Raw genomic sequence first — 14,669 nt, forward strand, 5'->3', positions numbered from 1 at the left:
GCAACTCACCCCCCGGGGTCTGCTGGAAGGAGAAGTTAGTTAAGTCTAACTTTCTAGAACCACATGCTTCAGAAACCCCACAAGCCCTTTCCTGGAAGAGGGGCAGTGCCTTGGGGTATGAGTGATGTTCTTGGGTCTAAAGAAGCCTGTATTCAAGTCTCGGTTTCCAAACACAGGATCCCACAGCAGCCTCGCTACTGGTGCCATGGGATTGCTCAATTTGTACGGAGTCCATTAGAGTCCGAAGTCACTGGAGATGTGGACTAGAACTCAACAGCTCTGGCTTCCGGGACTTTGAAGACCACCAGCTCAACTGTTGTGGTTTGTTTCTGGAAGGTGGCCTTCCTTATTCAAGAGACACTGTTCTAGGTGTGTCTCCCCACCCATGCCAAATTTGATAGGCAGATATGGAAGTGGGCTCCTACACACAGTATCCCTATTCCCAGGAAACATCACATCACAGCACATGAGAAGACACCCTTGCTCAGGGGGCTCAGAAGACTGGACAGCACTGCCACCTGGTGGCTAGCTAGAGCAGTGTTCGGCTCCCCACACAGAGAGGTCAGCACTGGGGACACTGACCGACTGATCACACATCCTCACCAGTCCACAGGCGGCTTAGGCACACACAGGATAATGAGAGCCTCTAGCACAGGGTTGGCAGGAGATGTTTTTGCAGGGAGGACTCTGATGTGCAAACCTCAGCCAGCTGTCTGTGGGCAGGGGCCTTTGGTTATTCCTGCCTGAGGTTACCGACTCCTGTCCTCTGTCTTGTTGATTGGTGTGTGGGCAGCTATTGATCAAGTTCAGCCATTTGCCAAGGTATATACACATTTTATTTAAAAAAGTTTACAGTTTTCATTATACACAACTATTAAGAGGTTATAGTCAGAGGAGGCATTTGTCCAGGTGACAGACATGCCCACTAGATCATCACAATGCAAGGAAGGTGGGAGGGAGGAGAGAGGGCAAGGAGAGGAAAGCGGTAAAAAGCTTAGATTTCAATTAAGGGCTGGTAAGTCCCTTTTATCTCTTCAAGTATCACACAAAGTGTACCAAATACAATCAGTAATTGAAGGCCATTTCTTCCCACGCCCACAGCCAAGTAACTGCTGAACCAAGAGCCAGGGCCATTCCTCAGGCAAGTGGAAAGCTGCACGCCCATGACCCCGGAGGGCCTTTACTCCATCCAATCCCTAAGAGCTGGCCAACGTGTTCAGTGGCCAAAGGAAGGTGAACATGGATTCAGAAGTCCAAAAGAAAAGCAGTTCTTTGTGCCCAATCAGAAACGAGTTGGTTTTCACTCAGCAAGGCTCTGACCCAATCAGAAGTGGGCAAAACAAAGCAAAACCCTCCGCTAACTTTTATAAATGGCTTCACTTTTCTCAGTCACTAAAACAGAGGCCAATCCCAGTTCTCGGAAAACTGACCCAGAGACTAGACTGGCAGGGGATCTGTCATGATTCTTAGCCACCCCAAAAGGTGGCTTATCAGGTCAAGGCCAACTTCCAGGGCACAGTTCCTCCGAGAAGATACACCCCTCGGGGGCCCAGATCAGCCGGTTGGCAACAGAACAGCACTTGAAGTGGACGAAAGCACGAGAGCTGGAGAGATGTGGCAACTTCTGAGGACTCTCATCAACAGGAGATGCTGGTTGAAGCTGCACAGTCTCGAGGAGGGTGGAGACTGACAAAAACGTCAACTGCCAGGGCCTACGTTGGCAACCACAGAACACGGCCCACTGGCCCCAGCCCTGGGCTTCCAGGAAGCACAGGAACGTGGCAGGTTTGGGCTGCCAGGCAGCAGCCACTTTGCTTGTCAGCGTTTGGCAAGAGCTCCAGTCGTCTGAATGGGGGCAAAGAATGGCTTCCACTGGTAAACCATAAGGTAGGACTTCAAAAACGGTAGGTACAAAGGGCGGGCAAATGCCAGCAACAGCCCCGACTTACTGCTAACCCTCAAAGGAAGGAGTGCTCAGCCTCCAAAGGGGTCGATGCCCCCTTGGGTATTAGGAGGTACATCCACAGGCAACTAGAGGGTTTTGGTAACCAAGGAGGCAAACTCCAGAGTGCATCCATTTACTATGGGGACCTGGAGTCCTCAGAGTCCCAGGCAGACTTTCATTTCTGATCCTTTGCACCCATGGGTATGGTATGGTCATCTAGCCCTGCCTCACCAAGAAGCAAGGAAGGGTCAGAAAGCTTGCAAAGCCGACTTCCCAACAGAGTCAAGGCCCAGAGAGCGCCAACAAGCATGGAACCAGGACTGGTGCCAGGAAGCTGAGGGTAGTGATTGGGGGCAGTCATGAATGCCTGGATGGGAACCCTCCGCCCTGGCCTCGAGCCCTGGGCTCTGCATGGCCGTTCTGCGCCCTCAGCTGTGTGCTGCTCTGTCTGCAGGGGAGGGAGTGGATTCTCGTAAGAGTCAGAGCAGTAGCTGCTCAGGCCCATTCCCTAAAATTGACTCTGTCAGGCTTTGTTGGATTTTTTGTTTTCTATTTTTTTTTTCAACAAGATCAAAAGCAATCATCAGGACCCTTTTTTTTTTTGGGAAAGGTAATTAGAGTACTATTTTATACAGTATTGAAAAAATACAATTTTTTATTGTTTGAACTCAAAAGTGACCACCCAGCACTTCAAGCCTACCCTAAGTAGCACCTACAGTAAGGTTATGGCATGAGCAAACTGCCCCTCTTCCAGGGAAGCGAGCTGGATGTGCCTGCAGAGGCCCTCCTTCCCCCAAACAGAAGACAGCACGCCAGGTAAGCACAGCGTTACACAGTTAAAGCCGCCTTCCAACAGGCAGGGTGCCCAAGAGAACAGTACAGTAAACTGACCACAGCCCCACAGAACTCCATTTTCCCCAAAGAAAACCTTTTGCTTCATGCCCGTAATTAACTTAGAATAAGTAGATTATTTGTCTTTTTATTTAGGAAAATAATCATGCTAAAAGTTGGACTTCATATAGATTTTCAAAGGAAAGACTGATTGTGCTTTTTGAATTAAAAAGGAGAGGTGTCTCCCCAGTTCACCGACTTAACCTTGTGGAATACAGCACTCCTACACTAAACACATCGGACACGCACTGCCTTCAGATGCTCTTAGGATTGGCTACTTCTACTGTTCCTGTTTCGGCAAAAAGAATACAGAGCCGGTGTCTAAACTTTCTCCAAATCCCTTCCAGAGTCCGATGGAGTCTGCTGGGCACTCTGGGTGGCAGGTAGCTGAGCAGAGGCTGCAGTGGCAGGTCAGGCTTCAGCTGTCTGACTTGCTGTTCCCGCGGAGGGACAAAGTGTCCTCCCTCCCTCGCAACCTGCCTATAACCTGTCATGGCTCACACCCTCCCTAGTCAGTCACAGAAGAAAGTGGTTCTCCCACCTCAAGCCACCATGGGTACAACAACGTTCAATTCTTACTCATTGTAAATTTAGGATGTCTTTAAAAAAATTAGGATGTTTTGGGTCTTACATACCCACACTTCCCTCTGCCATAAGTGGTGGGCAACTGGGCTGCTGCCAGGAGCAGCTGCCAGAGAGAGAACCAAGAGATCACAGGACTGCGCAGGCCTCGAGCCTCCAGGCCAGTCTCCCTCCACCTGAAGGTCCACTGAGCGCCTTGTCCAGGGAGGAGACTGTCTCTTGGTAGGTAAAATTAAATCTGTAACCTGCCTAAGTTCAATTCACACAAATAGAAAAATATAAAGGAACAAAAGAAAAGAAAAACACCAAACAAAAACTGCTTCCAGTTTTTGCAGTTCAGTCCAGGGCAGTGGTCTCCAACGGGACCAGCCTCCCCTTTTCTCCTCCAGTCCTGTTCTCTCTCTCTCTCTCTCTCTCAAAAAAAAAAAAAAAAAAAAAAAAAGTTCTGGATGACGAGCTGTACCAAGAAAAAGATTTGGGTTCAGAAAACAGTCCCAAAGGGTCTTCAAAGCAAAACCAATGTGGCTACGGCTACAGGTCTGGTTGCACAGAGGGCCAGGAATCTACCTAGAAAAATGCACCTAAATTTGAGTCCAAAAAAAAAAAAAAAAAGGCTCTAAGTCTCACTTCTCATCCAACCCTGCCGTCGCCCACTGTGGTCTCTCTTGGGAGCAGCTGGCTGTGCGAGGCCAGCTTCACAAGCTCCGGAGCTCGCCTCTTCCTCAGCCTTTCCCTTCCACCTGGAAAAGCACTGTTCTGTCTTCATCCAACAACTGGTACATCTGTTTTATTCTTTGGAACCATCCATAAAAAGAAGCGACTTTTCCTGTTAGTTCCCTCACATTTACCTATCGGAGCGGCAATTCTTGACAGCTGAGCAGCACGCAGGCTGGCCTGGCCGAATGGACTTATGAATGCATGCATCCGGACTGCATATTGCTACCGAAATGGAATGTGGGGATATGCTATGCACCTCAGGTTGAGAAATGACCAAGAAATCAAGATCTAAAGGGTGATATATAATATATATATATCAATGCTATTATTCATAAAAACCTTGTTTAGTAATAAAAAAAATTGCTTTGTTTAAATATGAATATTATAGTCTGCTTCTCATGGTTAGGAAATAAGTCTTTCTGAAAAGCAGATGCTTTTCTACTACAACTCCATGTCCTGGGCCTCATCTTCCGAAAAGTCAGACATAGAACTCTCCGACGAGCTGTCACCAGTGCCCTCTTCCTGCTCCTTCAGGGCCTCCTCTGTTGCGTATTTCTGGATGTACTCTGCACAGGGGAGAAGAAACACAGAACATGAGCTCAGGACCACAGGCACAGACGTCCCTGCTGCACCAGGAGAAGCTGTCATCATCTTTAAAAGCCACGGGAATTCCAAAGGAGAGGTGACTAATGTGTGGGGGGAACGGGCAAGCACACGTTTGACTTCTTCCCAGGTAGAACAGGACTAGTGACTCCCAGCCTCCTCTGACTGCAGCTGTGGAATCACAGCTGGCTCAGGTCTGTATAGACTATAGGGGTCCTGCCCGCTGAGTTTGTAACAATGGTTTCAGTCTGCTCATCAGGAACAAGCTGCCCTATGGAGGCTCAGGAGTAGCCGGGTGGTTCTTCAATGCATTATTCACTTCAAGATTTCTGCTTCAAGAGCCCAGGCCAAACGTGTTGACTGAAAAAGAATAAAATTGTTTCTAAAAGCACACACTGGGGCTGGAGAGATGGCTCAGAGGTTAAGAGCATTGCCTGTTCTTCTAAAGGTCCTGAGTTCAATTCCCAGCAACCACATGGTGGCTCACAACCATCTGTAGTAGGGTCTGGTGCCCTCTTCTGACCTGAAGGCATACACACAGACAGAATACTGTATACATAATAAATAAATAAATATTTAAAAAAAAAATAAAAGCACACACTGTAGCCGGGTGGTGGCGGTGCACCCCTTTAATCCCAGGACTCTGGAGGCAGAGACAGGCGGGTCTCTGTGAGTTCCAGGACAGCCAGGGCTGTTACACAGAGAAACCCTGTCTTGTCTGAGTAAACAGCCTACATGTATATGCAAGGGTGGCTGGTGGGATCCCATCAGGACACAAGCTGGACATACATGGTCACTCCGCAGGAGCCACTATCAAGGCAGAAGACAGGAGCCTGCGAGTGTTGAAGAAGCACAGGGGCCGAGGTAGGTACGCTTCTACCTCCCCTCCTTCTGAGTGCCCTGTGAGACAGGCTAGTACAGCCTAGGTTGGCTTTGGAACTTGATATGTACAAGACTGGCTTAATATTTTTGGTGTCAGGTGGTAGTGGTACATGCCTTTAGCCCCAACACTTGGTGGAGAGGCAAACAGATCCTCTCTGAAATCGAGGACAGCCTGGTCTACAGAGTGAGTTCCAGGACAGCTAAGGCTGCACAGAGAAACCTTGTCTTGAAAAATAAAACAAATACAAAATGCACTCTTTAGAGTTAAAAACAAAACAACTTATGTATGTATGAGCACAGGTGCAGGTGTTCAAAGAGGCCAGTGCGGGCCCTAAAGTTGGAGCTACAGGGGGCTGTGAGGCACAAGTGCTCCAGCTCAGGGATTTGGTTTCTGACTCACCCTTCCTAGAAGCTGTTCTATCTGTCACGCCATCTTTTAGATATTCAAAGAAACAAGTGCCTATGAAGCTTTGACCAGGACAAGGCTTTTCAGAAGGTGGAGAAATTAAGAACACGTTACTGACAGGGAGGATAAAACAGGAGGCAGCTGTGGCCGCTTAAACCCCCACGCTCTGCATCCATTCATTTTGTTTGTTTTTTTCGAGACAGGGTTTCTCCGTAGCTATAGAGCCAGTCCTGAAACTGTAGATCAGGCTGGCCTCAAACTCACAGAGATCCACCTGCCTCTGCCTCCCAAGTGCTGGGATTAAAGACGTGTACAACCATGGCATGGCCAGAACAGTTCATTTAAAGTCTTAGTGTCACCAAAATTGTGTGGCTGGGCTATGAAACCTGAACATTAACTTTCTTCTTTCTCTCTCTTTCTCTTTTTTTTTTTGGTTTTCAAGACAGGGTTTCTCTGTGTAGCCCTGACTGCTCTGAAACTCACTCTGTAGACTAGGCTGGCCTTGAACTTGGAGATCTACTGCCTTGGCACCCCAACTGCTGAGATCAATGGTGGGTCACCACTGCCTAGCCTTTTTTATTTTTATTTTTTTAAATCAGAACCTCATGTAGTCCATGCTGGCTTCAAAAATCTAGCTACCACAAGCATCAGATATGTAGATATCTAAGGCCAACCTTGAACTTAGGACCTCTTGACTCAAACCCCAAGGCACACGCCACCACATCTAGCTTCTGCAGTGCTGGTGTTGTATATGCTAGGCAAGCACTCTATCAACTATACCCCCCAGCTGGCCTTAAAGGAAAGAAAAAGACCACAAGACCAAAACTCAGAAGAAAATGAGGCAGAACGTAGGGTCTTGGTTGAGTGCACGTACATCAAGAAAGTCTGCTTTCCTATAGCAGCAGATCAACTTGTCACTGCTCCCACGGGGTTGAATACCAGAGATCCTGCATAGCAGACATTCACATTACAATTCCTAACAGTAACGAAGTTATGAAGTAGAAAGAAAATAATTTATAGTTGGGGGTCAGCACACATGAGCACCTGTACTGAAGGGTCCAGCAGCAGGCATGTGAGAACCAATGCTCTACTGACAGAGGAGTGAGCACACTTCAGTACCTGAGACTCATCCGACCAGACCTCACAGGAGGAAGGGAAGGTGGACTGCTCAGCACTGAAGTCCCCCGCAGGCTGGTGCTGCTCAAGAAGGCTTTGTGGGCGCAGCCTACATTCGCATGGAGGTCAGTCAGGAGCTACACGGAGCCTCCTGTCGCCCTGCTCATTCTATCCAGGCAGTGATTTAAGGACCGAACTCTCTCCTGTCGCATTAGCAAAGGTGGCTTTTGTTTCTTTTTTCTTTCTTCTTTTGAGACACGGTCTCTCTGCAGCACTGGTTATTTTCTAACTCAAGAGATCGCCTGCCTGTGCCTCCTGAGTGCAAGGATTAAGACATGCACTACTGTGCCTGATTTACTAGCAAAGGTTTTGAGCACGAAATTGGCCTATCTTTAGATAATGCCAAGGGCACCCACTCCCACAGACTGCTTAGCCTTCAACCTTTTTACACCTGCATTTTTTCAAAGATTTATTTTTATTTTTAATCATGTGGATATAGGCATGCCTGCCGTACCTGGGGAGTGGTGTACCCGAGGAAGCTAGAGACAGTGGATCCTTGGAGTAAAAGTTCTAGGCAGTTGTGATCTACTGGACATAGGTGCTCAGAGTCCAACTCAGACCCTCTGTGTGGTGGGTTGAGTCAGAATGTCCCCCATTGCCTCCTTTATTTGGATTCTTGGTCTCCAGTTAATGAAACTGGGCAGGACTAGAAGGTGTTGTCACTTGGGGTGGGCTCTGAGGTTTCAAAAGCCCATGCTGGGGGGGGGGGGGCTGGAGAGATGGCTCAGTGGTTAAGAGCATTGCCTGCTCTTCCAAAGGTCCTGAGTTCAATTCCCAGCAACCACATGGTGGCTCACAACCATCTGTAATGAGGTTTGGTGCCCTCTTCTGGCCTGCAGACACACACACAGACAGAATATTGTATACATAATAAATAAATAAATAAATATTTTTTAAAAAGCCCATGCTGGGCCCAGTTTTGCTCTCTGTGCCTCCAAATTATAGTTTAAATGTGAATTCTTAGCTACAGCCCCAGCACCATGCCTGCCTGCTGTCTGTCACACTCCCCACCATGATGGTAATGAATTAATCTTCTCAAACTGTAAGCAAGTATCCAATTAAATTCTTCCTTCATACACTGCTTTAGACACGATGTCTCTTCACGGCATCAGAACAGTGACGATGACACTTTGGAAGAGTCAGTCATGTTCTTAGCTGTTGAGCCAGGCCCCTACACCTACATTCTCAAATGCCATCAGCTGAATCTAAAGGTTAAAACCTAGGAGAAAAGTTATGGACTTTTCTGTAATGCAAATACACCGAGCTGTGACGCCCACCGTAGAGTTCACAGACAATCCTGGGAGGTCAGGCCTAGACACACCTACCTGGAGGGCTACCTGGAGCCATGAATAAGCAACTCAGGAGAGACATGGAGTCTGGGGGGTCTAAGCATAAGTTGGTCATAAGGGGATGGTCACACTCAGGGAATGGAATAAGACATGGTTCAGAAAAGAAGAAAGCGCCAAAGCTGTAGTGAGGCCCAGGAAGACACGGAAGAAGTCAGGCCACAGCTTTGGTAGAAGGGAAAGCAACGATTAAAGCTGAAAATGACACATGGAGCCAGATCCTAAGAGGCCCGTAGGAGAAGACAAGGGCTTTGGAAATGGGCACCTCCAGTGGTGAAGGCAGCAAATAAATATTTATTTGAGAAATAAGGCAAGGCAGTATACAAAAGTACAGTAGAAGCAGGGCTGAGCTCAGGTCTAAGAGACATAACAATCTCAGACTACCAAGAATGGCAAATTGACCTTCAACATGGACACCACAGGAAGTGAGGGTTGGTCCCTGAGAGAGGGGTAGCTACTACCCTAAGATGAACACAGGTCTGGTTCCTTTTGTAACTAGGATCAGAGCAGATCCACACTACAGTTAGGGTAATACTATATTGCTGAGGCATAACGAGTAAAAGAATACAGAAGTACTTCTTTATTATAATAACCATGCAGACAGTGCCTGTAGTGTCAAAATTTTAGCAGTTTCCTAACAAAATTCTATGTGGCTGAAACTGCATTTTTCTTCTTAAAATTTTTAAGTACTCGAGACCTAAGAAAATGAATTACAGGTCATTTCTGCTTTAAGTAAAAACTCAGTAATACTCCGGAGGGGCCTGGGGAGGATGAGAAACATATTTAACACACGGCCCCCAGTATCCCTGTGACATAAGCCTTGTACAACTAACGGGGAATTTAAACCTATGCATCCAAACTCCCCTAACGTACTTTTACTGCATTGCTGGCAGGTGCATTCTGGACGCACTGGTGATTCGGGTGCTCTGCGTCCTGTGCAGATGAGCGCATCAGCACCTAACACGAGGGCTCCAGTGCCGTCGTTTGTGCAGGAGGAGCAGACACGCTGCCATACCTCAGCTTTTCTCACACTGTGTACTGCTTTCTGCGCCTACACCTTACCAGGCAAGTTCTCAAACACAGACCAAGGTGAAGAGGCCAGCCAGGGGCTGTGCGTGCAGGGCAGTCGCAAAACACACTGAAGAGGATCAAGTTTTACAGGTCCTTATTTTCCTTTTAATCCAACTCCAATCCCGGTATGCAAGTGGTCCTAAGTGTCTGGGATTAAAGGTGCATGCCTTTGATGGCCAACTAAAAGTACATGCCACCTTACCTTTAATTTTTTGCTTGTATTCTTCTGGTCGGTGGAGGTACATGGCTGCAGCATCACCATTGAGAGGATCTATGGGGTTAGGATAGGCCAACAACTGGGGCAGGAAGGACTCAAATATATTGGTAAGATCTGAGGAAAAAAAACCAACAGAAACAGTTCATTCCTAAAAACATGCAATTTTACCTAATGAACTGGAGTTCAGTAGTCAAGAATGGTCACTTAAAAATTTTATTTTTATCTATGTGTATGTGCTTTAAGCTGCATTAATTTATGTGCATCACGTTCGTGCAGGTGCCCATAAAGATAAGGGGTTGTTGGATATACCATAGTTAAGTTCTCTACAAGAGCATTACGCAGTCTTTTTAAATTATTTTTATTCCTTGTGCCTTTAACACCATGCTTCTTGATCCCACTCATCCTGTCCTCTCAAATCAGAACCCCTAAAGTAAAACAAAATTAAATCTAAGACTCAAAAAAGGAAAAAGGAGAAGGGTTCATCATGGAAGCTGCAGTATGACACAGTGAGTCACACAATAAACCCTTTATCCATACACATCTTTACATACAGGCATTCATCCCCCAAAAAATCATTGGTTTGGTTTGCGGCTTCTGGTCTGTGCAAGCCCACCCCTCCCTCCACGCCCCAGCAGATCACAGATGGGGTGAATACTGGGAGGAGCTAACACATAACCCTGGTTCTGGGCCTGGTAGCTGCAGGGTTGGTCAGCCTGCCAGCTCTCCCATCTTCGCCGCCAGGGTGAGCTCTCTCCTGCATTCCCTGGCTAGTTCATCCCCTTGCAGCCATGACACCAGCCTGGTCTACAGAGCAAGTTCTAGAACAGCCAGGACTGTCACACAGAAAAACCCTGTCTCCAAGGAGAGGGGAGGAGAGAAGGGGAAAAAAAAAAAGGCAGAAACCTATACAACCACTTATAACCATAGATAACTAGACAGATAAGCAACCCACTGGTAACATTAACCCTTGTCTTACTAGCATACCCACATAATGTCTGTACATAGCAAAACAAAAGCCCAGTTACCTAGTGCTTTATAAAGGAAGAAGCACAGTCTGCACTTCCCCAACTTCAGAGATGATGTGGTTTCTATTGGCAGGGCCTCAGCCTGTCAACAGGGAACTTCAGACCCAAGTGCCTCCATTCCTCTTCCCACTCCAACTACCCTGTCCCCGAAGGGAACACCCAAGGAACAAAAACTATTCCGTTGTTCTTACTGTGATCTATTTTTACAAAGACTGCCTACATGGATGTTTTGCCAAGCCTCACAACCTGAGATTTTGTGGTTCCCCAGAGAACGAACCTAGGAGTATATGGAAATATTTCTGGTCACCCCAACGGGGTGGGTTGCTACTGACACCTACTGGGTAAGAACCAAGAACCAAAGACGACGTTAAAGTGTTATAATACTTTAATAATTCACAACAAGAATGTCTGCAGGAAACTGACATTTATGGCAAGGTTGAAAAGGCCTATGTTACATATAAAAAAAGGGATTGTCAAACCGGGCAGTGGTGGTGCATGCCTTTAATCCCAACACTTGGTAGGCGGATCTCTGTGAGTTCTAAGCCAGCCTGGTCTACAAGTCTACAAGAGCTAGTTCCAGGACAGGCTCCAAAGCAGCAGAGAAACCCTGTTTCAACCAAAACAAACAAAACAAACTACGTTTAGTAGACTTCTGCCGCCGTGGCACTATGTAGCTAAAGGTAAACAACACAAATGGGCATGTCTATGCTACAGTGAAGTTTTATATAGAAACTGCCAACCCTGCTCTAGAAAAATCTCCACAAAGCAAGGGACGTAGAACAGTGGTAGAGGGCTCATTTAGCATGCCCAAAGCCCTAGGTACATTCCCCACCATGAAAGAAAGGAAGGAAGGAAGGAAGGAAAAGGAGTAGAAAACCTTTTAGACCACAGGTTCTTTCTGTATTATATTCAGTTGTGCTTCAAGAGAACATTATGAGTTAAAAATGTCCTATCTCTGTACTGCTCAAAACATCTGCCACGAATCACATGTGTCTGCTAAAGATACGGTGAGTGTACCAGGAAATAAGTTTTTCATTTTATTTAAGCATAATTTTGAACACCCATACGTGGGCAGTAAGCAGATCCTGTACCAGGTCTGGGTAGCTTGCTCGGCCTGCTCTCAGAGTGGCTCCATCCCGAATGTGAAGACACGCTTCAGGTTTCTACCTAGGCTTTTCAAAGGCTGGCTGTCTTCACAACAGTTCCATGGAAACAAATTACAGTAAAATCGCACAGCAGGACATATGTGCTAAAATTTTAACCAAGAAGACAAAACAAAACACGTTCCTCCTAAGACTTTCATTATCATTTATAATGAAAAAAAAATCTAGGCTGGACATGGCGACACACGTATTTAATCCCAGCACTAAGGATGCTGGGGCAGGGAGTCTCTGAGTTCAAGGACAGCCTGGGCTACAAATTGAGTTCCAGGACAGCTAGAGCTGTTACACAGAGAAACCTTGTCTCAAAAATTCAAAACAAATAACCCAAGCGGACCTCAAATTCTTGCTCCTCCTTCCTCAGCATCCCTAGGTGCTGGGATTATAGCTGTGACCTAGCACATCTGGTTTGGTCGGAGGCACTTTAAGCTCAGGTAAGTGCCGCACGTGGTACCACTGCCAAATCCATTTTACTCTAACTGTAACTTGCCCAAGAGGCTGGATTCCCACCCTGCTGCCTCTGTCAATGGTTGAAACATACTGTTTCGCAAATTCTCCATGTCTGCAACAAAACTGCAGAGTTCAGGGGAGCCACGCATACCTAGAGACAGGCTGGCCTCTCTCCAGAGTTTCCCCTTCTCACAAGCACGAGGCCAGCAGAATGGACTCTGACAGAGAATGTCTAGGCTGCCTCTGCAGCTACTTCACAGTAGCAATGTGTTTATTCTCAAGTCCCTCGGCACAGCAAATAGCCCATGCTGCTCACAGAGAGCTGGGGACATCCACTGCCACGTTTATGACAGGAGCTGCTGAAACAGTCCCACCAAACAACAACAAAACCTTGTTCTCTTTGATGTTCAGAAGGGTTTTGGGGCTAGAGAAATACTGCAGACCGCCTATTATATAACCAGGTTTGGCAATGTCCCGAGAAGAGATTTAACAAACTTTCCTGCTACTTTTAAGTCAATAAGTAGGCCGGGCGATGGTGGCGCACGCCTTTAATCCCAGCACTAGGGAAGCAGAGGTAGGCGGATCTCTGTGAGTTCGAGACCAGCCTGGTCTAGAGAGCTAGTTCCAGGACAGGCTCCAAAGCCACAGAGAAACCCTGTCTCGAAAAACCAAAAAAAAAAAAAAAAAAAAAACGTCAATAAGTAGCTCCGCCAATGTGTTTGCTCCAAACAGATAAAGAACCCTTCATTATTGGTCCTTCCTTCCTGTGCTAACACAGTTCTGCTCCACTGGTACAGATGTGCCAAGTCACATCTGTAAAGCAGAAAAGCACCTTAACTGTGGGTGGAGATGACACCCCCTTTGGGCACCAGGAGCCTCTGGCTCTCCACCAGGAAGCAGTGGGAGCTCCTCAAATGGGCAGCAGTGACAACATGAGCTGCGCAGACTCTCCATTCCAGCTAAGATACGGACGAGGCTTGGTATGGAACTCAGTAACAGAGCACTAGGAAGACTCTGGCACCAAAACAAACAAACAAACAAACAAAAAACCCAAAACACTGGCACTGGCAGAAAAGATACAAACTACAAACTAAGATACAAAGACAGTGAGCTAGGCAGTGGTGGCGTACTTGAATCCCAGCACCTGGGAGGGGGAAGCAGAGGCAAGTGGATCTCTTAAGTTCAAGGACAGCATGATTGATGACAGAGTGAGTTCCAGGGCAGACAGAGCTACACAGAGAAACCCTGCATGAAAAACAAGCATAAGTGGGACTGGAGAGATGGCTCAGTGGTCCTGAGTTCAAGTCCCCTACAACCACATGGTAGCTCACAACCATCTGTAATGAGATTTGGTGCCCTCTTCTGGCCTGCAGGCATATATGCAGGCAGAAAACTATGCATAACAAGTAAATAAATCTTAAAAAAGAAAAACAAATAAGTAGATAAATAAATAAAAGAAATAATGACAGACATCTTAGGAAAAATTCACAATGAACTCTGTAGCCCGGTCTGGCACCAAACTCCTGAATGTCGAGACTGTGAACATCCTTTCTCAGAATGAATTTCTTTCCTAGAATATTTTTTCAGAGTATTAGTTAAAAAAATCTTTAGAGGCTTCTTCATACATGCTACAAGTCTGTATACACACACAGTCAGGGAATTCTAGTCCATGCAGGAAGGAGTGGCTCCCTGCCAAACATCTGTGTGTGCTGCAGAAGAGGCTCTAGCCGACAAGCCTTCCAGAGCCTTTTTTCCCTACTTAGCCCTGGCCGGCCTGGGTAGAAAGGGCTGTCTCTGCCTCTAGAGCACTAGAGATTAAAAGGTGTACGCTACATGTCTGGCTCCTGAACCCCTTTCATCACATTTTCCTGCATATTGTGGCCACTACCTCCTCCAGGAGAGTATTCTAAAACACAGGCAAGACTATGGATCTATTTGAGAAGCATTGAGGGGCTGCCTCCGGAGAAACATAGGAGTAACTATCACCAAATGCACTGTGGACATCTGGCTTTGTAAATTCCTTTAGGCTGTACTACCTTCATCAAAAGAGATATTTGCTCCTCAATAATGAAAAGTGGATGAATTTAGTGATATTTTGTTTGTGATCTAATAAATAGTTTGTCTGAAGATCAGAGTGCAGAGATAAGCCACTAGTTAGCCATAGAGGCCAGGCAATGGCGGCACACACCTTTAATCCC

At 46.7% G+C, this 14,669-nt stretch overlaps 1 protein-coding gene across 2 annotated transcripts in view; it reads right to left on the reverse strand.

The window, feature by feature from the left end:
- Positions 1 to 813: 813 nt before the first annotated feature.
- The window catches only part of Ube2h (ubiquitin conjugating enzyme E2 H), an 85,309-nt gene continuing 71,453 nt past the window's right edge, over positions 814 to 14,669 (reverse strand). For both annotated transcript variants that reach the window (XM_041675444.1, XM_041675443.1), the window contains 2 exons: positions 9,822 to 9,950; positions 814 to 4,701 (listed from right to left, as the gene is read on the reverse strand). In XM_041675444.1, the coding sequence (XP_041531378.1) occupies positions 4,577 to 4,701; positions 9,822 to 9,950 (254 nt within the window). In that variant the 3' untranslated portion in view covers positions 814 to 4,576. The remainder of the gene's footprint in view (positions 4,702 to 9,821; positions 9,951 to 14,669) is intronic.

The sequence above is a fragment of the Microtus oregoni genome, unplaced genomic scaffold, assembly GCF_018167655.1.
Source record: "Microtus oregoni isolate MIOR12 unplaced genomic scaffold, Mior012 000026F_ref0000081, whole genome shotgun sequence".
NCBI classification, from domain to species: Eukaryota; Metazoa; Chordata; class Mammalia; order Rodentia; family Cricetidae; genus Microtus; species Microtus oregoni.